At 40.6% G+C, this 24,406-nt stretch overlaps 2 protein-coding genes across 4 annotated transcripts in view; one reads left to right on the top strand and one right to left on the bottom strand.

Moving 5' to 3' along the window:
* The window catches only part of il16 (interleukin 16), a 39,906-nt gene extending 22,080 nt beyond the window's left edge, over nt 1-17,826 (top strand). For all 3 annotated transcript variants that reach the window (XM_084050396.1, XM_084050395.1, XM_084050397.1), the window contains 14 exons: nt 214-331; nt 740-872; nt 1,674-1,761; nt 3,110-3,402; nt 3,687-3,824; nt 4,920-5,069; nt 6,356-6,461; nt 7,058-8,265; nt 8,755-8,924; nt 9,530-9,695; nt 11,593-11,694; nt 11,959-12,202; nt 12,616-12,744; nt 13,965-17,826. In XM_084050396.1, the coding sequence (XP_083906522.1) occupies nt 214-331; nt 740-872; nt 1,674-1,761; nt 3,110-3,402; nt 3,687-3,824; nt 4,920-5,069; nt 6,356-6,461; nt 7,058-8,265; nt 8,755-8,924; nt 9,530-9,695; nt 11,593-11,694; nt 11,959-12,202; nt 12,616-12,744; nt 13,965-14,128 (3,209 nt within the window). In that variant the 3' untranslated portion in view covers nt 14,129-17,826. The remainder of the gene's footprint in view (nt 1-213; nt 332-739; nt 873-1,673; nt 1,762-3,109; nt 3,403-3,686; nt 3,825-4,919; nt 5,070-6,355; nt 6,462-7,057; nt 8,266-8,754; nt 8,925-9,529; nt 9,696-11,592; nt 11,695-11,958; nt 12,203-12,615; nt 12,745-13,964) is intronic.
* A 250-nt stretch (nt 17,827-18,076) lies between these two features.
* On the bottom strand, nt 18,077-23,342 carry stard5 (StAR related lipid transfer domain containing 5). The gene is made up of 6 exons (XM_084067378.1): nt 22,818-23,342; nt 21,840-21,892; nt 21,237-21,369; nt 20,756-20,873; nt 19,964-20,057; nt 18,077-19,668 (listed from the first exon to the last, which is right to left on the bottom strand). Exons 1-6 carry the CDS (start codon nt 22,905-22,907, stop codon nt 19,521-19,523), a joined length of 636 nt encoding a protein of 211 aa, XP_083923504.1. The 5' UTR covers nt 22,908-23,342; the 3' UTR covers nt 18,077-19,520.
* Between the last annotated feature and the right edge of the window lie 1,064 nt (nt 23,343-24,406).

Raw genomic sequence — 24,406 nt, 5'->3', positions numbered from 1 at the left:
CTCTCAGAGTTACACACCACTGGTGTGGCAGAGTGTTTCCAGTGAGCCAACATGCACAATATCAGCACCCTGACTCTGTTTGACCAGAATGGAACAGAGCCTTCATTAGTATCATTGGTAACACCTGTGAAGGAAGTAAGAAGAGACCCAATTACTTTCCAAAAATGTCTGCTGTGCATAGAGGCTATTCTGTGTGCGTGCATGTGTTTCCAGAGGCTGGTGTAGGTCTGGGTATAGGACTATGTTGTGTTCCCTCTGGCGATGGCTGTCCTGGGATCTACATCCACACACTGTCACCTGGGTCTGTGGCTCACATGGACGGCAGACTCAGGTAATTTCACCTGGTTGAAAATGCAGAAGAATACACCACCTAAGGACATGGTTATTACACTTTATTAACACATCCCCCTTATCTAAAAGATTCACCTGAGCAATTCCATTTCTATAGACAGACTGTGGTGATCATTCTTCGAACATTATTGTTTTTGTGTGAAAATAAATAGGTGAATGACTGAGAAATCGCTTCCTAGCCTCTCACTTATAGCCTGGTAAACCCTCCCTCCGGATTTCCGGAAGGAGGGTTTACCAGGCTATCTCACTTATACTTTGACCTCTCTCTCTCTCTCTCTCTCTCTCTGTCTCCCTGTCTCTATGTCACTCTCTCTCATATTTCCACCCACAAACATCTACATTTCCTCTCTCTTTGCTGTTCTCTTCCTCTCTCTGTCATTGACTTCAGATGTGGAGATGAGCTCATGGAGATCAACGACACGGTGGTCTACAGTATGGCTCTCAATGACGTGTACACAGTGCTGAGCCAGTGCACACCAGGGCCCGTCCAGATCATCATTAGTCGACACCCCGACCCCAAAGTATGCAACCTTATGGTCGTGCTGCAGTAATAGTGATATATCTTATTTCATACACTGTAAAACCCTGAGTGTTCATTTAACTCAGCGACTGGTCAAATGTAACCAAATGGACCCTTAAGGGTTCATTTGGTTACATTTGACAAGACAAGACAAGAATTTAAAAAAATATATTAACGTGTTTAAAGGTAGGGTAAGTGATATTTTTTGGTTAAAACAAAAAGTATTTTGTTAAAAGGTTAAAATACTATATTCTGATAGTAATCATTGCTATAGAGTGTTTTTTCAGTAACAGATGTCTCCCTGTCTCTCCAGCTCTTTAATAACAGAAAATACATTTTTCGGTAGGTGTCAAAATCTCAGCCAATCAGGAGAAAGTACCCATTTTTAAGCTTAATTTGTATAGTGTTCCCGTTCCAATTTTGTCTGCTCATTTCTTAGTGTCATCACTTCCAATTTCACTTGTTTAATTTATATCCTGATTGAGTTCTCTGTCCTGGTTGGATAAAATTGGAAATGAAACTGAAACTGAAACGAAAATGCATTTTCTGTTTAATAAAGAGGTGGAGAGACAAGGAGACTCCTAATACTGAACAAACACTCTATAGCAATGAGTACTATCAGAATATAGAGCTGTTTAACAATTATTTTAACCAACGCAAATCACTTACCCTACCTTTAAGTTATACTTTTAGAATTACATCTGTGCCAGCTGCTTGGGCACTGCTGCCCTGTCCAAAATGTCCATGTCTTTATACTTATTACTCACATAATGTGTGTGGATTCTCATGTTGTGTGTTGAAGGTGTCGGAGCAGCAGTTGAATGACGCCATCGCCCAAGCAGTGGAAACCAGCAAGATGAAAAAAGACAAGAGCCAGTGGAGTATAGATGGTAAAAATAAATACATTTATATAATATCTTCCATTCGGTAATGTTTGAGATTGAGAATTTCCCTTAAGGCTCCATAAAAATCATAAGCATTTTTCTTAACTAGAGGCAAGAAACGGTTTACTTATCTTGTAAAAGTAAACATATTTTCATGCTTGTATGTAATCCAAATTACAGGTCTGTGTTAGTTTATTTCCATACTCCTTCACAACTATGAAGTTTACTATCAGTTTAAATTAAGGAAAGGTGGCTCATAGAGTGAAAGCGCATACCACACAAATAAGGCATTGAATCGGACCCGAGGCTCTTTGCTGCATGTCATTCCCTTCCTTCTCTGTTCATTCTCTCAAAAAAGCAGAAAGCAGAAATTAAACAAATAATAAAACAAATCATGACAATATTCACAGAGCCTCTATGAGCTCAGTCACTCAAACTGACTGAGGTCAATCTCTGACTGAGATTGACCTCTGCCATCGGTTCCCATCGGAATTGTTTGTATAGAATTTTGGATAAATTAACAAAATAAGCTGTAGCAAACAAAGGCTTATGATATTCACATGTATTGTTCAACAAGATAATATCCACCACAAATGAACGTTTTATGATTTTTGAACCACACTATGCACTGTGACTAGGCACTTTTAGAGGCCCCCAGTTGTTGAGCTCTCTAGATGCATCTCTAAAGTCTTCACAATCCTTCCCAATATTTAAGAAACATTTAAAACAATATCTAATTTCTTCCTTAATGTAGTCCATTGATTTAGTAATCTTTAAAAAAATGTTTTTTTTGTCTTTTTCTTCTTTTGAGCAGTTTGTATTTTTTATTTCTTTATTTGCACCACTGCTTCCCTTGTAAAATTCTATTGTTTTATATTGTTCGTATTGAACTTTTAATCCTGTTATTTAATGACCTCTTCCATGAAGGAAATGATTCCAAATAAGCCTGCCGGCTTCTTCCTTTCATTTGCACAGCAACTTGTCATTTGATATGTATTGTTTCTATATTCTTTATAACATAACAATGTGCTAATAAACTAAACTAAACTAAACTAAACATTATATTGCATAAGTAATAAGTTATAAAACAACAAAGAACAGCTTTGAAATTAACATTTGAGATGTTAACCGCTTTATTGTAAGTAACAAAAAGTACAATTATTTTAGGCTTATGTTAACCACATGTTAATCCTAAATGGTATTGTGAATCTGACGAGATTTAGGACTACAAACTGTAGTTGCATTGGGCTTTAATGTGAGAACAAACAAATGTTTTCCCTTTTTGTCTTGTTCTCTCTCTCTCTTTCTCTCTCTCTCTTTCTCTCTCTTTCTCTCTCTCCCTCCCTCCCTCCAGGTCTGCGTAGGCTTGAGTCCTGCTCTCACAGCAGACAGAAATGTGAGCGCTGTATGGAGAGGAGTTTCAGCCAGCTGACAGCACGCCGAGCCCAAAAGACCATGACTCGCTCCTGCAGCGACAGCAGCCACCCCCCCCTGCAAAGCAACCACCCCCACCCACACCGCTGCCCCGGCCCCGGGCTGGGCCTCGGACCAGGCGCCAACCTGGCCCCAACCATCACCATCCAGAACCTACAGAACACACACCATCACCCCCCGCCACTCCGTGTCCACAGCTTGGAAACCCCCATGGTAACCAAAAACATCCACGTGCTTTATGGGATAAAGTCACATTGGTATCAAATGACTATATCAGGATCTAAGTTTTCTGAATCATGAATTGGCGTGTGTGTGTGTGTGTGTGTGTGTGTGTGTGTGTGTGTGTGTGTGTGTGTGTGTGTGTGTGTGTGTGTGTGTGTGTGTGTGTGTGTGTGTGTGTGTGTGTGTGTTAATTTGGACCTGTAAAGGGACAAAAAAAAGATTTTCACTATAAGTTTTAAATGAACACTTTGTATTTTGCTCTGCATCTCCTCCAGCCCATGGCAGAGTCCTGGTCTGACAACAGGCTTTCTGTGCCAGTGTACGCTGATGACGACTACAATGTCCCCTACAACTCTCCTGCTACCAACCCGTCAAGTCAGCAGGCCTTGGACGTGGCCTTTAGGGGAAACAAGGTACTTAAAATGGTCGTTCTCAATTGATATGCATTTGGCTGTGGACCCCAATTAAAGATTTTGCAGAGATCCCCATAAGAGAAGATTTGTGATTTGTGTTTCCAAATTATTACAAATTGTTGAATTTTTTTTCCAAGATGTTTCAAAAATAAATGATCGACAAGCTCCCAACTGATGCTATTTTCTAATAGCCAAAGTATAAAATTGGATTACAGTAGTTAAACTGTTCCTTATATTGCTGGGGACCCCCTGGAACCCCCTCAATGACCCCACATTTAGAACAACCGACTCAAACCACACCGGGTCAAGACTCAAACGTGGCACGCCTTAAATAGCCAATCTATAAGCTCACAATGTGTCCACACCATTGTACGACAGAGTTTAAATTAAGCATCACATTTGTAAATTAGCTATCCATTAGTCCTTGATGACGCATCAACCACATTGCAACATCCCCGGTTCAATAGCGGCTGGAGACCTGTGTTGCATCACTTCCTCACTTTATTTCTTCTCTTTCTATATGCTACTGTTTACTATGTCAGCACTGTCCAAATTATACTACTCACACTACTTCGGGGGAAATGTCAGTACAAAGGAAATCTTTGTGTCGAAAATGTGTCGTATGTTGCTTGATAATTGAGGCCCAATGTGCCAGAAATGCTCACACTCAATATTGTTGCTGTCAGGCAGAAACCTTGTACCTCTGTATTTCAGCTTTTAATGTTTTGTTTATATAAATGAATGTCTTACTTCATCATACTACAGTACACACACAAAAAACGCATCGCACCGCAACACATTGTGAGCTTGTATATCTGCTATTTCTGATTATCATTATTGTTTTGTAAAAGTGAAAGTGGTTAAGTCTGTCTGTGAGTTTTATAAATACTGAACTAATGAAAAGTATTAACAGGAGCTTGTGACTAGATAATAACTACATTGGATCCATTGGAACACAGGTCCTTTTTTGACCATTTTATGAAAATTAACAGTTTTGAACATACAAGGTTTCCTACCGACAGCGACGATATGTAAAAGCACAATACAGTTTTCCTCAGTATCAATGACATAATCCCCTCATGCTTGGATACACAGTCCACGTCCAGGGCTTGTGTCCCACTGAGGAGGTACTGCCCATCCCAGGACGTGAACAGTGAGGAAGGCTATGCTGGAGACTCCAGTGGTTCTAGTAGGGGATCACCTGTTAGAGAGGACAGTTTGGGGCTTTCACACAGTGGATGCCAGGTACAGCAACTCATACACATGATCCACATTACAATATCACATGAATGGGAAATTTCAATAGTTGAAGTTGACAATTCTAGTCACTGTCAAAAATGTCACCAGTATTTATTTATAGTTATTAACAGTGTAATAATTATTCTACATTTATTTATTTTCAGTGACTTTTAATTGTGATTTTACACTGAAAAGGGTATCATAGTGGGGTTTTATTTGAGCTAGCATTTGTTTTTGCAAATGTGTCAAATGATTCAGATTGTACTGTATATTATTAGTTTGTACATTTTACAGAGTACTACAAACAATACAGTGAGAGATATGAACACAAACACTATCAGGACTTAATTCTGTAATTCTGCAGTAAAATATAACACATCTGCTTCCTTAATCTGCCTTCATAATGATTGCCCATAAAAGGCCATTTAAAGTAATAGTGTGATCAAAGAGGTTGTCAACTGTAACGGCCTTGTGTCTTTCCTTCCTTTCCGTTTGATTTCCTGTTCTCATCATATTATTCATAACTACACCCCTGCTTGTCTTAATGTACTAACCATGCCACACCATACAACGTTAGTAACCCTTAATGCACTTGCTCTTCCTCCACGTGCCTCTCCAGTTGTTCAGCAGTGTGTACAGAGCCTTGAGAAAGATCATGAGATTACTCTTTAGAAATGTATGTGAAGTGAAGCTTTCATGTCCTCTGCCTTGGCCTGGTAAATGTTCGCATGGGGGGGGCATTGGTTTGCTTGTTTCTGTGTCAAACTAGCTAGGACTTAGATCTTCATGGAGCAATTATTTGTTACTATTTACTGGAGGGTTCTACAGCATGTAATGTACAGTATACTGTTCATAGCTGTATGCTCCAACCATGGCCTTGAAACTATGAGAGTAATGCAGCCATTATGAGGGATGTAAGTGTATAGTGTCTAGTGTGCTGTTGAAAATACCAGTCACGTGGCTGTGTTTCTATCGTCATGCTTAATGTGAGTGTGTGTGTGTGTGTGTGTGTGTGTGTGTGTGTGTGTGTGTGTGTGTGCTGTGTGCGTGTGCGTGTGTGTGCATGCATGCGTTTATGTGTATGCATGCCTGGTCTGCCTGCACAAAGTGCTCCTATCGTATCCTTTTGCATTGGGACTTGTTACAGCTATTGGCTTTTAGTGACTTAATTTGATTGCGTTGACGCATGTAGATTGTGAGCCTGAGCGGAAGCAAGAGTGTATTACTGCACCTCATGTGGTTTATTGTGAGAGGAGTGCTCCACATCACTGCTTCCTGTTTGTGCACACCAGGAAGGAGAGCAAGTGAGAGAACCATCAGAGGGAAGTGGAGAGTTCCTCACGCACACTGCTGAATGTCCCCCGCTGTCACCCTGCACAGAGGACAGGCTCCATAGAGGTAGGACACGTGCTATTATCCTAAACCTGGTCCACATGCACTGTCAAATACTGAGTGTTAGTGTAACTAAGAGAGCGTATAAATGTAACAAAATAGGCCCTTACAAAAAAAAGAAAAATCTTTTAAAACCGTTGATAATTATGGATGTACTGCACCTATTCCTACAGTACAATTTGACATTGATCTGAACTTGTTCTAAATAATAAGCTGAGCTTATGATTAGCATTTCAATAAACCAAGATCCCTTTATCATTTGAGAGGAGATTTCTTACAGTATGCATCATTATCTAAAATTGGAACTGGAATTATTTATACACGTAAAGTTCAGTTATTAAACATAGAACCTTCAGCCTTGGTGCTCACTTGCCTAAGCAGAGCAGCAGAGTTGTGTTGATCATTAGCATTAGTTCAGGATCATTGACCTTGACCAAATTGAACTTTACTGTAGACGATAATGCACAAGAGTCTAAAATGTGATACATTTATACCAATAAAATGTAACCCTAGTGCTCACTTGTTTCAGTTTGGTAAATGTTTTTGAAATGCATGAACTATCCTTGCCTAGTCATGCTACAGTATCTGTGCTCTGTGGACAGGTGATTCAGCAGTCCAGATCCTCTCCCAGGGTAAGAGAGGAGTTCTGAGGAGGCAGCCTCGTGTCGAACAGCACCCTTTACAGCCGCTGCATGATCCGTGGGTGGTTCGCCTTACAGACAGCTCCCCTGGAGATCCAGAACTTCACTATACCACAGACAACACGCAGCCTGTGAAACCCCATCATCATCTCAGCCCACATCATCAACTCAACACACAGAGCGCTGGCATCATGAGTGACCAAGAGAACACAGTTGAACACAATGGTACAGCATCCCCACACCCTCCTTCAGAACCCGATCCCACATCAACCGACCCTGACAGTCCGCAGGAAATGAAGAAGGGGCCTCCGCCGGTAGCACCAAAGCCTGCATGGTTCCGTCAAAGCCTGAGAAGTATTCGAAACGAACGCTCCCAGCCGGAGGTAGGCAAGTCTGTGGATCAGAAGCCTGCGGTAGGACTCAGTAGAATCTTTGGAGTGAGTTTACGGTCCACCTCCTCTGCAGCCAACATCTCATTCAAACAGAAGATCCACTCGTTTGAGACCTTCTCCACTCCTGATAGTCCAGAGAAGAGTGCCAGCAGGAGGCCTGTGGCTCCATCCACCTCCCTTCCTATAATAGAGAGGACACCTGCCAGGGGTGACCGCACTCCACTGCGACACTGTGTGACAAGTAAAAATGAACCTTCCAAAGAGATCAATGTACCCTGCGTTGATGAAAGGGATCATGTAACCTTCTCATCACCCCTCTGCGTCAACATTCCCGAAGCTAGTATCTCGGCGGCGGCCAATTGCTCCAGTGCTGAACCTCCATCCCCTTCCCTCGATAACACTGCTGCTTGCCCACCTTCCGAGACAATCAATGCAGAACCCAGCGCAGAGATAAGTCAGTCAGTTCTGGTCATCGAAGACGACCTTGATGTCTCACCACCCAGCCAGGAACCAGAGCTTCCACAAGCAGACCAGGAAACAGACCCACTTGATGTGTCCTCTGAATCTGATGTACCCTTGCCTGGTCAGATGCCACAGAGGTCCTGCAGTGCAAAAGGAAGCAGTCTTCTAGAAGAAGATGGAGACCAGAGCCGAGGGAAACAGCCCAGCGTGCGAACAGACAGCCTTCCCTTGAACGCCTCTCCTCCACCAGACGGCTCCGTTCTGAGCGGCCTCGAGGGCGAGAGTTTAGGGAAAATACTCACCTTCAGCAATCAGGTATTTTACACCTTTATTATACTTAATAAAGGGGCGGCAGTGGCTCAGGAGGTAGAGCGACCGCTTGTGAACCGAAAGGTTCCCTGTTCAATCCCGGGCTCCCCCAGAGTTAGTGTCGAAGTGTCCTTGAGCAAGACACTGAACCCCTAAATGCCTCCGATGAGTAGGTTGGTGCACATTAATACACCGCCGTTGGTGTATGAATGTGTGTGTGAATGGGTGAATGTAATGCACATTGTAAAGCGCCTTGGATAAAGACTCTATATACAGTATAAGCACCATTTACCATTTAAAGGTGTTGCGTGCCGGTGTCTGTCATCTACAAGATCTTATTTTTGTAGTTGTTATGTTTCTATTATAATGTAAATGTAGTGTATTAATGTGAATAAACAAAATACCTCATGAGGTATTCCTGCACTGACTATTATCGTACAGCAGATAACCGTGACCAGTGCATTTCAGGGAATTAACTCTTGTATTTTCCTCCAGATGTCCCATGCATTAATGCGCTCAATGCAGTCCCTGCCCATGTCTCCCAGTCCCGCTGGCCGCAGTAATCCTTTTTCCACAGATCCCAGTGGCACTGACTCCAACCCGCAGGAGTCAGAGCCAGCACAGAACCCTGGACCAGACAACAATGACAAGGGCTTTTCTGTCAGGTAAAACTCCAACCAACAGGTTGTTGTCTACTGTTGTTGTTGTCTGTAGGCCTTTGTAAAACTATCACAGAGCGTGGGGAAAGACATCATAGATGTAGATGTTAGTGGAACTTTTTTTTTAAATGACATAATTAAAGACACTACTCTCTCTATATAAGGCACAGAGTTTTACAGTATGAACTACATACAGTATCTCTTTTAGCTCAGTAAAGAAAATGTGTTGAGAAAGATTGTTTCACTTCCTCTTAAGATACGACCTTAAGATAAAGAAGCCTTCATTTAGTCTCTGGTGTCAAACATACAGAGGGTCAAACGCAGCACAATTATCCACCCTTTGTAGAATTACATCATAGATAACTGACAGTTGTAAAAAAAACATAAGAGGAATGTATAATGTGTCATTATGATGAGTCAACATCCGGCACGTCACGTGATACGTGTGAAGAGCTTGATATACATTGTTGTGCGCGGTGTCACACACTAAAAATATCTATAAGCTCACAAGTTGCAGACACATTGTGAGCTTATAGATCTGGCCTTTTTGGTGCACAACATCGGTGTGAAAGGAAGTGCCTGTTTCTGATATTTCCTCTTTATGGTTGCAGCTTGGCCAAACTGAGGGAATGTACCATTGAGCGAGGAGAGGGGACCATGGTGGAAGAGGCAACAGCTACTTCTGCCTGCGTTCACTCTGCCATCTCAGCTATCCCTTCACAGGAAATAGATAGTCTGATCCAGGAAGTCAAAACCATGGATGAGGAGACACTGAAGGTACAGTAGAGTCACCATCTACCTTTTTTAGTATAGTGCAGCAGATAACTGTGACCACTGTGTTCAGGGAATTCATGTGGCATGATCAGATTAAGGGAGATGAAGGAAGGTCCCCGCAACATGTGGCATTCAGTTTACCCACACTTACTGTACACTCAAAGTGGGTGCACCTGCCCTTTTGCCTCAAAGTGCCCATTTCCAAATCCGTGGCCCTTATCAAGAACATTTGGCAAATCATTGTAATTTCACTTTCACAATTATTATTTATAATTATAATTTAAATGAGCTGGCTGCCATCAGTCAGTTTTAGTTTCACTTTTCACCTGATGCAGTGATGTCAAAGTGCCCTCCCACCTCGTTAACCTTGCAGCTGCAAACAACTTTAGTTGTCTTCAGACAGGCATTCATCAAGCATGGTAGGTCCACTCCCCCATCAACAAATTGTTGCTTTTGTACCTCACGTTTTGTGCAGAGTAGCTACAAAACTGAGATGTGTATATTTCATGAGCTTTTGTTAGCTTAGTTTGTACAGAGTCAGGTACATTTCTTTCCCATTACCAATCAATGTGATAATTAAGCAAACTGGCTCCTGGCTGTAGCTGCAGAATTATTTCTCCCTTTGTCTGCTACTGCTGAAGCATGCCATGCATGTTACTGCATTATCTGTTTCTCACCTCAAATGTTTACAGATACACAGTTTAGTGTACTGTTTAAGTTTAAAACAAGTAAGGCACTAGTATCCAGCCTAGCAGAACCAACAGTACCTCTATATTTAAAAGCAGGTGTGTTTGGAGGAACATGAGTTGAAGGTGAATGAAATTACAATTTTAATTAACTTTTTATTTATATATTTATAATTATAGTTCACTTACTTTCGTATTTATAGTCTGGCTCTAATAGCATAAGACATCCAATGTACTACATTTCTGGTGTTAAATGGCACGAGGGACCCCCAAAAAGACCCCCCCCCCAAAAAAAGAAAGAAAAGAAAATTGGCACACATGTGCCTTTGAGCACCTGCCCCTTCAGTTGTTGTCTCTGCACGACCCTGCTAATAAGCAATATACCAAATGGCATGCCATTGTTAATTATGTGCATCCTTCATTGTTTGTATCAGTGGTTGAGGGGAAATTGAAAGTGAATACATAATGTTCTAGCTACAGTAGCAAATGTTTTTGAACCCATTATTAGATTCACTCATTGAATGTTTACACACAGCTCTTAGCAAAGAGCAAAATAACATGGATGCACAGCTTTCTCAACACATTGAACTAATGTGCTGTATACAGCAGCTGGTTGATGGAGCACACTTTCTCACTTTCTTGCACCACTGGTGGTTGTGAGTTCCTACTTCCTAGGTGCTTAGTGGGCAGAATTTAAACATTGTGAACACATAGAGTTGAATAGAGTTGAGAATTGTAACTTTAACGACTTTAACAGTCTTTATGACAGGATGTAAAGGTATTAGCTGTGTTTTAGATATTTTGTGTGTGTGTGTGTGTGTGTGTGTGTGTGTGCATGAGTGTTTGCATGTGGCCTGATGGTATTGTGAGAACACGCTGCTTGTTTCTCCTGGTCAACTACAGAGCTGTCCTGCAACTCAAACCTCAAACCATCTGGGAGCCATAATGTGCACAAAGCATCTGCTGTTTATTAAGTCATCATACTGGCATCTTTCTGTGAATACAGATGACTCTAAACACAGAGAGCGGCTCTGTGAAAAAGATCAGTGCATGTGCTACAAATACTCCTACCAAATGTTTTCAGATGTTTAAAACAGAAACATGTCAATACTGTACATAGACGAGTGTAGCGAGCTGGGAGCTGCTCGTTATGCACAGGATGTGAAATATTGAATCAATCATGTTTTAAAACAATCGCCTTCTCTTCTTCTCAGCAACTTGAAGACATTCATGTTGTTATTCTGCACAAAGAAGAGGGAGTTGGTCTGGGTTTCAGTATTGCTGGAGGGACAGACCAGCAGAACAAGGAGCCTATCGTGAGTAGGAACGCCCAAATCCCCACTGCTTTTCAAGCTGGGTTTATATTGCACGGAAGATTGTCCTAAAATCTACAAGCCCACAACGCGTCCGTTGCGGCGAGCTATGAGCTTGTAGATCGGCTATATGTTCCATGTGCAACACCGTGCGTAACAAAGTATATCAAGCCCCTGAGATTTGGACTCTGCGCCCATTCTAAATGAGGTGTTTTTGATTCAAATGACATCCCTTGTTTGTTTCACATCCATCCATCCTCCATGCAGGTCCATAGAGTGTTCCCTAATGGTCTGGCTGCTCAGGAGGGGACCATCCAGAAAGGGGATGAAGTGCTCTCTATTAACGGGCACACCCTGCATGATGTCACACATACTGATGCCACCACCACCCTGCGCGACGCCCGTGGCATGGAGCTGGCAGTGGTGGTGGTCTGCAAGAGGCCAGAGGTGGAAGGGAGAGTAGGAGGACAGGTTGATGAAGGAAGCAACAAACGTGGTAACAGCCCAACAAGTGAGTGAAGCCTAATGTGCACTTTATTTATATAAGGACAGTGTTGGAATACTTACTGTTACAAATAACACCTAACGCTGCAACCAGTAATACTGCCATATTAGATTTGATATTATTAGATTCTTCTTAGTTTCTATGGGTTTATGTTGCTACAGTGGCTCAAATAAAAGGTAGAAGATAAAATTAACAAATAGCCCATTTTTAAATATATTTTATATATTATGTAAGGGTATATAATGTCCTCCATTGTAAATGTCTCTTTGAACCTGTAGTGAGTCAATTCATAACCTTATGTGATATTTCAAAGGTATCTGTTAAAGCCACTGTAATGTCAAAATCACAATATTTTGAAGTAATATTGTGTGCGAGAGTTGACAGAGGAGTTTAAAACGTGTCTGTGTGTGTGCCGTCAGTGGACGAGCTTCAAGCTCCTGTGACTGTGGAGTTGGAGAAAGGAGCTGAGGGAGTGGGATTCACTCTAGAAGGAGGAAAAGGTTCCATCCACGGAGACAGACCCCTGGTCATCAACAGAATCTTTGCAGGTACCCAAATGTTAGATCAACAACCATTCCTTTCTGCGTCTTGGTGGCGTAGTTAAAATACTCACCCGCCACTGTAGAGGTCCAGGTTAATTTCCCGGCAGCGTTGCCTGTACCTTAGCCATGCACTCCATCTAACCCAATTGGCAGTGTTTGGCCGTGGACAGCCAGCAGGCGATTTTTACCATTGTCACTGCACTAGTGAGTCTTAATAGTTAAATTGTCACTGCACTAGTGAGTCTTACTAGTTATGTAACTGCACTAGTGAGTCTTACTAGTTATGTAACTGCACTAGTGAGTCTTACTAGTTATGTAACTGCACTAGTGAGTCTTACTAGTTATATTGTCACTGCACTAGTGAGTCTTACTAGTTATATTGTCAATCACTGCACTAGTGACTAGTGAGTCCTACTGGTTGTATTGTCACTGCAGTAGTGAGTCTTACTGGTTGTATTGTCACTGCACTAGTGAGTCCTACTGGTTGTATTGTCACTGCAGTAGTGAGTCCTACTGGTTGTATTGTCACTGCACTAGTGAGTCCTACTGGTTGTATTGTCACTGCACTAGTGAGTCCTACTGGTTGTATTGTCACTGCACTAGTGAGTCCTACTGGTTGTATTGTCACTGCAGTAGTGAGTCCTACTGGTTGTATTGTCACTGCACTAGTGAGTCCTACTGGTTGTATTGTCACTGCACTAGTGAGTCCTACTGGTTGTATTGTCACTGCAGTAGTGAGACCTACTGGTTTTACTATTGTCACTGCAGTAGTGAGTTCTACTGGTTTTCAGGATACCTGCTCAGTGGGGAGGGGAACTAGTAGCGCTCAGCAGGTGACTCCATGTGTATCAGAGGGGTCATGTGGTTGCCTATACCCTCCCCAGACAGTCTGTAGGGGTTGGCAGCGACAAGGACAGCAGTACCCAACCCATGGGTGGAATTGATGACTAAATTGGGCAGGAATTAAAAACAAATGAACATTGTCTGCCATCAGAGGTATGGCTTACTCTCTGAACTTGCAATATCCTGTTTCACTAATGAGTCTTGTACTTGTACGTGATTGGTAGTCTTTCATCACTTGGTTTAAGTAATGTCTGTGTCAATAAAGTGTTTCCCGATTACACTGCAATTGAAAAGCAGTGTTTAACCATGCAAAGTTTGTGGATTTGTGAACCACCATTATGAGATCTTGTGTAAGTGTTATTTGTGTCATTTGTATGCGTTAGGTGGTGCAGCCGAGCAGAGTGGTCTGCAGTCAGGAGATGAGTTGCTGCAGGTCCAAAGTACCTGTCTCCAGGAGATGACCCGCTTTGAGGCCTGGAACTTCATCAAGGCCTTGCCTGAGGGACTGATCACAGCTCTTATCAGGAGAAGGGAGGACACAGAATGACAAGCGCATGGAATACTGCAAATATACTGACGCCACAGACACAATAATTACTTTGGGTGCATTAGCTGATGTAACAAAAAGGCAATTTTCTAAAATTGTATTCAAATCTCCATCAATGCTGCAGTAACGTGACAAGCCATGTGAAGAATCATATTCGTCACCTTTTCTCTTACACACACATACAGACACCACACCAAAAATCAATAATTTATGTGCACAGTGAAGGGCATAATTAATTAATAGCACACTCTAGGTAGTGTGAAGTGCACAATGTTACTTAACTGTATCAGAGCTGCCTTAAAACTCTGCAGTCACCATTCAATTTAACTGGTATTTGCACACACATGAAAGAGAATGGACCTTATTTAGCTAATTGTTTACCATGGGAAACTTCTGTTAGCTAGAGGAAATATGACAGAGTATACTTATACAGTATTTTTCAAGTAATACCAAACACTGTTAAGCACTTTCATTTTGTCAGTAGCTTTGATTTAAATCCTGCCATTTTGCCATCTACCAGTTACACCAAAGCCTTAATTGAAATTTCTTCATAGAGTATAACACACAAAGCAAAAGTAACGTTTTTTTTATGAAGGATTAAATATAATTTTATAAAACTGTTGATGTAAATTAGATACATCTGCTCTAAAAGATGACAAAAAAGTAATATAAAACGATCCAAATGTGTGCCTTTATTTATCGTGTCTTTGTATGATAATACCTTCCAGATATGGAGCCGTTAGTTTGATATTTGTGATTATTTTCAAATATTGTAAGAACTTGCTATGTTTCAGAAGGTCTACCTTGCAAATGCACCCGTCACCAAGACTTTTATTTAGGTGTACAAGAGACGCCATATAGAAGCTGTCAATCAACTGGGGGAAGAACAAAAGGTGGAGAATATCGATTGATTCTTACTGATCATTTTAATAGTGATGCCAGTCAAATACAAAATGTGTCGGGTACAGTTACAGTACAGAACAGTCCATTTCATGTTCGGTCAAACAAACATTTGGGTCACTCATTAGCAGCATTTGCTCTTGGTTGGAAGAATAAAATTACAAACATTACTTTTGACAAGTGCTATTTAACATAATAGGTTGCACACGTGAGTACTTATCAAATTGAAGTACCCATAAAGACAGACTGTAGAGGTAACTGCCAAAATACAAGAAATACCAATATTACGTGTAAAATGCGTATTAGCTACGAAAGTACCTTGACCTAGAAGTGTCAGAAACCAAAAATACCTAAGAAACCGTCAGTGGTTCTGAGAAATTCAAGCATTGTGCATTTTTTATTTTGCCAATCCTCGCCCCTTTTCTCCTAATTTAGTCATGCCAATTCTCGTCACATGGAATCGCATGCCGCGCCCATCACGTGTCATTCAGAGATTGTGGAATAGTTGCCTGGCTTAATACCTCATATTCAACACCTCTGCCACCCCCAGCCAATTGTGTTGGTTCGACGCCAGGCCCAAGGTCATTATTAAAATTGAAAAAAAACTAAACTAAAATCATAGAGAAAATGTCCTTTAGTTGGTCAATATTTCATTTCAAGACATTTATCTGTGCCAGATTTAAGCCCCATTAAGAATTGTCACTATGTGCAACATCTTATAGATCTGCTATTTTCACTATTACTCTGAGCTTTGTGAATCTCGCCCCTGACTACTCCATATTACAATAAAAAAAAAATGAAACTAACACAAACTAAACCAAGGCCACACTAGAGCGGAGAACATTATGAATGGCTGTCCCTATAAGGGGTTAAGTTGTCCAAAGCCATGTCCAGAAATACTTATTCTAATACACTTACAGCATATTGTTGGTGTTTTCTTTCTATTTTGGCAACTACCTGTACTGCTTTTTTAAGACAATACAGCATAGCAAGTACGAATTTCTGACTCCATTAATTAAACAACAAATGACAAACAGCCTTAGATCAACACATAGTAATGAAATGTAAAAAGCAAGCAAGCACACTTAACTTGTAGACAGAGGTATGCAATTGTAATTTTTCCTTAAGATTACCCCCTTAGGATACAGGGAAATGGGTTATATAACTTCAAAAAGAAACATTAAAGTAGCAACTACAAAAAAGAAAATTAGTTCAATTAAAACATGGTCCATCATAGTACATGTGAAGGATCTGAACCAAAAGGGTGTGTATAGGAAAGACACAGCACCAGTACATGACTTTGAACTACTCGTATTCCATCTTTCCGTGGTCTCTTATCGTCTACTATGGGTGTTACATAATGTAGTTGAGGTTAACTCTAAATTAACACTTGTGCTAAAAAATTGAGTAGAGCACAATCTGACTAGCATAGACAAGTGTCTCGGACCCTCATAACTCTGAGAGTGTACAAATGGTTCCATTTATATGGTAGAAAATGTTAAATTGACATTTCAACCCTTGCAGGTCTTCATCAGGTCTGAAGACCCGCTAGGGTAGAAACGCTGTAAACTTAATACATTTTTCTACTGGGAACTAAGACAGCATGCAGACTTCCCTTCCTTTTCTAATATACATATTTTAGTTCAGCACCAGTAATTTTTTGTTGGGATGTGCGTGCTTCCCTTTGGACTCCGTTTCCATTTATATAGTCTCTGAGTTACAGGCCTGTAAGGGACGGGTCCATTTAGAACCCCCTGAAGAAACCCTGAGGGTCCCTGGACCCCACTTTGACAAACACTGGTTTCTTCTAAAGATTGTTAACTACTAATAATTTGTCAACAATATTGACCACCCTGAGTGGTTAACTGAGGACACACTGAGCTCACAGGTCCAATGTTGGGGGGTGCAAATACCATCCGAGTAGGGGTAACCTGCCAACCACATCACTACTACCACCAAAAAAAAACAAGAAAACATGCACCCAATGTCCGGGATTAAGTGATTTCTCTACAGTGGCATCATCATGTGCCTTGAAGTGGAAGAGAAAGCAACATACTGTTGAAACGTCTTGTTCTAGACAGATGGCAGTACTATCCCTTTAGCATCCAGTACAGCAGTACACATTTCAACAAACAATACTCTGTAAACTAAGCTGCTTACATTTAATATACAATTAATTAAATAAAGCCATTCCCTTTCTAAGTTAAGAACGTTCTTCAATTAACTCTTTTGTGAATAATAATGCCATGTTAGAAAGAGAGTATAGTATATGAAAGTATTTGTCCAAAAAAAAACGTTGAGCTGCTGGTGATGAATAGATAGGAAATAAGTGCCCTTCTTCCATAGATTCAGCATCATTTGCTGGGGGATCCGATAGCACTTGTTGCCACGGTGGATGCCTACATATCAGTGGGCTGAATGGAGATGTGGGGTGGTGGTGACAGACTGGCAGTTGAATAAAATCATGTGGCAAATAAACTGCTTTTAGTTGGAAGAAGACATCACAAGTTATGTGGCAATATTTTCATGGTTTCATATCTAGTCATATTTAAATGATTAGCTATGAGACCTATGCAGAAATTACCTGGCAATTTTCTTTTCTACCTCCAAATATTTCTTCTGTTGACTAAGTTTTGTTGTTGTACTTAATCACCTCAATACACCATCTCTGTACAGTCTAATAGCAAGTGGAGCAGTTGTATTTGTGACGGTATTGAAAATCAAACCTTCGGGATTTCTAAATACCCTGGTTTACCTTTTTTTTTTTTTTATATATATATATATATATATATATATATATATACATATATATATATATATATACATATATACATATATATATACATATATATATACATATATATATACATATATATATATATATATACATATATATATATATATATACATATATATATATATATATATATATACATATATATATACACACACACACACACACACACACACACACACACACACACACACACACACACACACACACACACACACACACACACACACACACACACACACACACACACACACACACACACACACACACACACACACACACACACACACACACACACACACACACCAACAAACCAATTATCTTGGTTAAAGGTAAGAGGAAACAAGTAGAATTTAGAGAACCTATGAGGTATGAGTCAGTGTCCTATCCTTGGAAATGTGATTCCATTTTGGAGTCAGTATGATCCATGCACCATGCATGTTTTACACAGTAAAGGAGGAATGAAGTGGAATTACATAGTTACAGTACAAAGAGGAAAGATATTACTTTAAAACACATACAAAATATATATTTTCTCTCTACTTCACTGGGAGGAAGTATGCTCTCCTTAGTGGGGAATTTAAAGTTTTAACTGCATTTTCTTACTTTTTGTTTTTGTTTGTTTATAAGTGAGGTTTGGCAAATGCTAGACCTCACTCTTCTTGTGGTGCAATTTACAGTGCAATGTGTATGTTTGCTTTCCAATATACGCCCGGATTACACCAGGCTTCAAAGCGCGAGTATGCGTGGAATTTACTGCGCGCGTACAGCGCGTTTGGAAAGATCCAATTGATATCAATGATACCGGCTACACCAGGCACGGATAACGCGAGCCCTGCATACGCAAGCTTTAACATAGGATTGAATCTATTTCTGCGCCTGTGCGTATGCAGGGCTCGCGCCGTAAGAGGAGTCAAGTGTTTGCTGTTGTATCTGAACGCAGTAACACAGGAATACAATAATTTAAAGTGCTATTTTGCTCAAGGAGGTATGTGTGAACGTGCGGGGGGGAGGGGGGGGGGGAGGGGGCTTTTTACAGAATGCATCTTAGTCAACAGGTTAAGGCCATTTTGATTCAATTTAAATTGAAGTTAACTGAGCCACTGTCCCTGGCTCCCAAGCTGTGCAATTACAACCCCCCCCCTGTCAGGACTGTAAAGTCACTCCCCATTATATCTGAAAACTCACCTATTCAAACTACACCTCACCCTCTAGCACGCCTGTTGCCCATTGTTGATAGATGCTACTGTGGGTATACTATGCAGATATACTGTATGTTGGTTACTTGTTCACTTATTATGTACAGTGTGTTATTTATAGACATATACAGTTTGCTTAACCACAAATGCTAAGAATGTTGTGAAGATAGCAAGTTGTTTTTACAGAGATGCTAGGTTTGATGTTTACCCGGTGACCTAGTTACTTTGTAGCATTTCATTGTTTTACTAACATGACCATTTACTGTTTGTTGACTTGGGTTCATGGCATTTACTATTACCGTTCAGTTTGTACTGCAAGTTGCTCTGGATAAGAGTATCAACTAAATACCCAAGTTGTCCCTCCTTCTCTCCCACTCACCATTAATATCATACCACCATCAACATCCCCAATCCTTGCTGTGTTTAGGGCCGATTAAAATGGAATGGAACGCTGGTCTAACCAGTGACTGGGCCTCCAACATCCAGTCACTAGGCCCAACTAGGACTTATAGGACTTAACAGCCTTGGCCAGGTTGCTGTAAAACTCAGCCATGCTGGAAGGAAAGAATGAGTCGACCACCGATCGAGGAAGCAAACCACCTAAGTCAGTCTGGAAGAAACTGTAGACCTGCGTTTTGTTGGGCTCTCTGGAAAGTGAGAAGAAAGAAAAAAAGACATACTGTAGATATAAAGAGAGAGACAGACGCCACACATGAGATCTTGGTGTATGAGTGTCTAGCTCAATGCTGACCCCTTGTGATCAAATACTGTCTCTGCGATACAATTCAAGAAAGACATTTCTGTACAATTACATAATGTCCCCGTGCAAAGGGAAATGTAAAGGCATTTTAAGCTTAGGTGAGTGAGCAATACCTCATGCAAACACACTGCTTTTTTCTGACCAACTTATAAAATGCTGACTGAGTCATGTAATACACTCACCCTGAGATGGGTACGCAGATGCAGCCGCATGGGTGGTTGAGGCCCCTGACGTAGCCTGACTGGGGTGGGCAGCTGGGGTGACTCACATTGGTGGCTGTGGGAGTGGAGAAAATGGGTACTGTCAAATTAAAACACAGACAGGGCTGCATAACAAGTAACCATGTAGCCGTGATGCTTAAAAGTAACCATGGCGGTCAACTGTACACACAAAATGCTTCACAGTCAGCAGCATACAGGAGAAGATTATGGTTGCAAGCAGTTTGGAATAAACACAGGCAGCCAGCCCTGTGCAGCTTCTCAGTCAGCGTATAAAATTAAGGTTGCAGTTCAGAACAAACACAGGCAGCCAGCCCTGTGCAACCTCTCAGTCAGTATAAAATCAAGGTTGCAGTTCAGAACAAACACAGGCAGCCAGCCCTGTGCAGGCGTGACATCTTAAATGACTGACCCGCATTTCACTACACCATCCCTTATCCCAGTTTATTCACCTGTGTATAATAACAATGGTAAACACATTGTGTCGAGTACATACAGCAGGTAATGCTTTATGTAAGGATTTAAAAACTAAAATGTAAGTTGACTAAGTACTGTTACACTCACATATAGTTTGTGTACAGAAGAAGGAAACAGTAAAGAGTTAAAGTGCACTGGCAGCATAACAAATGGATTCTAAATATGAAAACAGCCCATCACCCCTGCTGCGTGGTGCAGTGAACCCAGGGAACACATGCTGTACTATCTTATAAGTAGAACAAACAGTAAAGGTCAAAGCAAGGACCAGCCATTACGCACCGTTTGATGCAATGGTGCCATCTTCATATTGCTTAACTAAAATAACGTCTACAAAGTCTCGTGGAGCTATAATGCCCATAGCTGCTGAGGGTGTGACTGTTCGGCAAACAGAGATGTCCTGGGAAGGATTGGGAGACAGTCAGTGCAGTTAAAGCCTCGATCAACAAAATTATGTAATCAGTATTGAAACAATAATGGTGTTTTGTATGTGGTGGAAAAAACTTTGGTGTTTAAAAATAAAGAGATGAACTGAAATACTGTCCGCATGGTGATAAACTGAGTTAGTCACTTAAACTCTATAATTTGTCGTAGGACAGATAGCAGAAATAGCCGTGCGATGCGTTTTGAGCTTGTAGATCGGCTATTTTCACTCTTTTTTTAAATAATAAATAATAAATTGTGACTATAATGCTAGGCTTAATGTGGTTAACCTAACGCCAATGACAACAATCATCACAGAAGAATGAAGATTCAAACAAACCTCTGTAACTTGTTCCAAGAGCTCAAACTTTTTGACATTGTTGTCCCACTTAACTCTCAGTCCTGTGGGTACTGGCTTAAGACACTCCCACACCATGTCTGTGCTTCCACTGATCACCCCTTCTCCCTTATATCTACAAGATGAGAGGGGATAGATAGATTGATGGGGCAGAACTCTGGCCTAATCAATTACGGTAGATTAATGTATTCTGAGACAGCCAAGTGATTAACATAAAGTATTTGACTTTATTTTTTGTATAGCTTTTACTGACATTTACCCAGGCTTTAAACAGTCACAGACCTACAAAATATAAGCAATAAAGTTGATATCCAATTCAGAATGACCTCTGTATCTTTTCTCAGTTTTTTATTTTTTAAGGGGGTGGTGCTCAAGCAGCAATTTTGTAAACCTGAGGTCACTGTTGACACAAGTACAGTATGTCCACACAGTGACAGCACACCCATTACACAAATAACAGCAACGCTTTCCTGAAATGTCGACTATATACAAACACGTGTGGACTTCATAAATTACAACTTGAGTACAATATGAAAAGGGGGAAAGTAACACATTTAGATTTGTATTGTATGTGTGTATTCTCACACATTGCCAGGGAACTCAGTGGAGGGACGCCAGGACACAATGACATCATGATTCTATAAAGAAAACATCAGAAATTCACAATGAATGAACAACTTGGGGGGGGGGGGGTTCAGGGTTCATCCTCATGCCAGCTAGTGGTGGACATTTTTGTCAAAATTCCATTTTGCCATAGACATACAAATATTACCAGAAACAGAGCTAGCCCTAAGTGTATAGTATTAGTGCTGTGGTCCTCAATTGGGTTGAGGGAGCTTTGGGGTTCCTTGAGGGTAGACCATTATAGGTCTGTAACTCTTAGAGTGTACAAATGGATTCCATATCATAGACATGTTGTGAGCTACTTGTCCATTTCGTGCAGGTGATTATTTTATTAAGTGTTGGAGTTTGGAAGCGCTTGTTGGAAATCACTCAATGGTCCTACGTAACACCTGTTTCGAAATGGCACATAATGCAGGAGGCAGCAGGACGTTGCGTTATTGAAAACGAGCGCTTCCAACATTTAGAAATTGTCACCTGCACGGAATTTACTGACAGAAAGTAGGTCAACGGTGGATTTTTATGAAACAAAAACTTTGCAGATACAAAGAGGATAATCCAAGCTTTCCGTAATGAGTTTAACGTTGTTTAATACAATCAGATAGGACTTTCGTGTTTGGATGTATGGGCTGTCAAGGGTTGGTAATGGCAACTCTAGAGTCCAGATATTAAAAATAGGATCTAAGAGTTGATGCAGCTATATGTCCTAGTGGACTCCTAATGTGCCATAGTGTCAGGGAGGCATGCGTTCATACATATTCAGAAGAAAACCTGGAGACTGACATTCAGTAATTGGGTCGGTCTTTATGATCAAAATAAGAACATTATAATGTTATGTAAAACAAAATCTGAAAATTTGCCACGGACAAGGCCACGTATTGCCACGGACACATTTACGGACAATGATGACCCCTGATCAGGAGAATAACCGCAATCATTTACCGATTTCTTGCAGACTTTCCAGCCGGACTCGTCCTTCCTGTAGCTCTGCAAGCAGTCAGCCACTGCGTTGGCTTTCTCTTCAAAATCCATCACAGTGTACAGGCTGCTGCTGAGATGATGCACACAATTCACTCACAGATGTGTGGATAATGTAAGAAGGATGCCTCCTCTTTTACAAATATAATAACCAGGCAGCAGTGTAGCCAAGCAATCCTGCAGCACTAGTGTTATAGCAGCAATACAGCGGAGCCAAGGTGAGCCTGTCCCTCCACTAGCTAACACAGCTAGCTGAAATGAATGAACTTGACGTGGAAGAATGCACCCTTTGCATCGTAGATTTGTGCAATAAGCTAGCAAGCTCTAATGCACAAAAACGTTAGAGATAAGCACTATTAAAAGAAAATAACAACCACGACATTCTCAGCTAGCTTTCGGGGGAAATATGTCTGGCTCTAGCGACTGAAATATAAGCCATATTTTTTTTACAGTATTTCAAACGCCTGGAATTTAAAAAAGAAAAATGGAAAACTGTCTTCATCTCATGTAGCTTCTTCCTCGATGTTTGACGCTAAGGCTGCTGGGATGTGTAGTTAAATGAACGTTTTGCCCTATAGACGTGTTTCCTGTTTGTAAACCTATCGATAGTTTAGCCACAGTCCACAATCCAATCAAGATGTGTTGAAGAGTTTAGGAAGGATAATGTGTTTAAGAGTTTAGGAAGGATAATGTGTTTAAGAGTTTAGGAAGGATAATGTGTTGAAGAGTTTAGGAAGGATGGCATTAAGGAGCTCAGTCAGTACAAAATGTCTCAGGAATTAACTCATTCTGAATGAAGAACAGCACCTGAGGTGATGAGAATCAATTTGGACACAACAGAGAGCAGGTGAATATTGGAATTTACTCAACAAGCTTGCAGTGGTGGAAGAAGTACTCAGATATTTTACTTACGTAAAAGTAGCAATACCACAATGTAGAAATACTCTGTTACAAGTAAAAGGCCTGTGTTCAAAATGTTACTTGAGTAAAAATACAAAAGTATTGGTATAAAAATATACTTAAAGTACCAAAAGTAAAAGTACTAAAATGTTTGAAAATAGCAGATCTACAAGCTCACAACGTGTTGCATCGTGACATGTTGTGAGCTTGTAGATTGGCTATATATTTTCAAATAGTCTATATGTATAAAATAAAGTGGTTAATGTATGTTTTATAATATAATAATTTATATCTGCAAAGTAACTAACTAAAGTTTTCAATGAATTGTAGTGGAGTAAAAGTACAATGTTGCCTCTAATATGTAGTGGGGTAGTATTGAAAATTGGAAATACTCCAGTAAAGTAAAAATACCTCAAAACAGTATTTGTGTAAATGTACTTAGTTACTTTACACCATTGGTGAATATTGGAATTTACTCAACAAGCTCGATTACATTATATGGGCATTGTTGACATCCTACTAAAGAATGTGGAATTAATGTCTTGGGGTTTAAATATCACGTAGTGAAACTGGTTGGCAACTTTAAATGTAAAAACTGTTCCCCATGGCCCCATCCTTTGCGTGTGTCTGTGCACATTTTGTACACATTTTGC

This window comes from Gymnoscopelus microlampas (genome assembly GCF_963454915.1).
Source record: "Gymnoscopelus microlampas genome assembly, chromosome: 1".
Taxonomy (NCBI): Eukaryota; Metazoa; Chordata; class Actinopteri; order Myctophiformes; family Myctophidae; genus Gymnoscopelus; species Gymnoscopelus microlampas.
The sequence above is the reverse complement of the archived record's forward strand: the minus strand, read 5'-3'. Positions and strand labels throughout refer to the sequence as shown.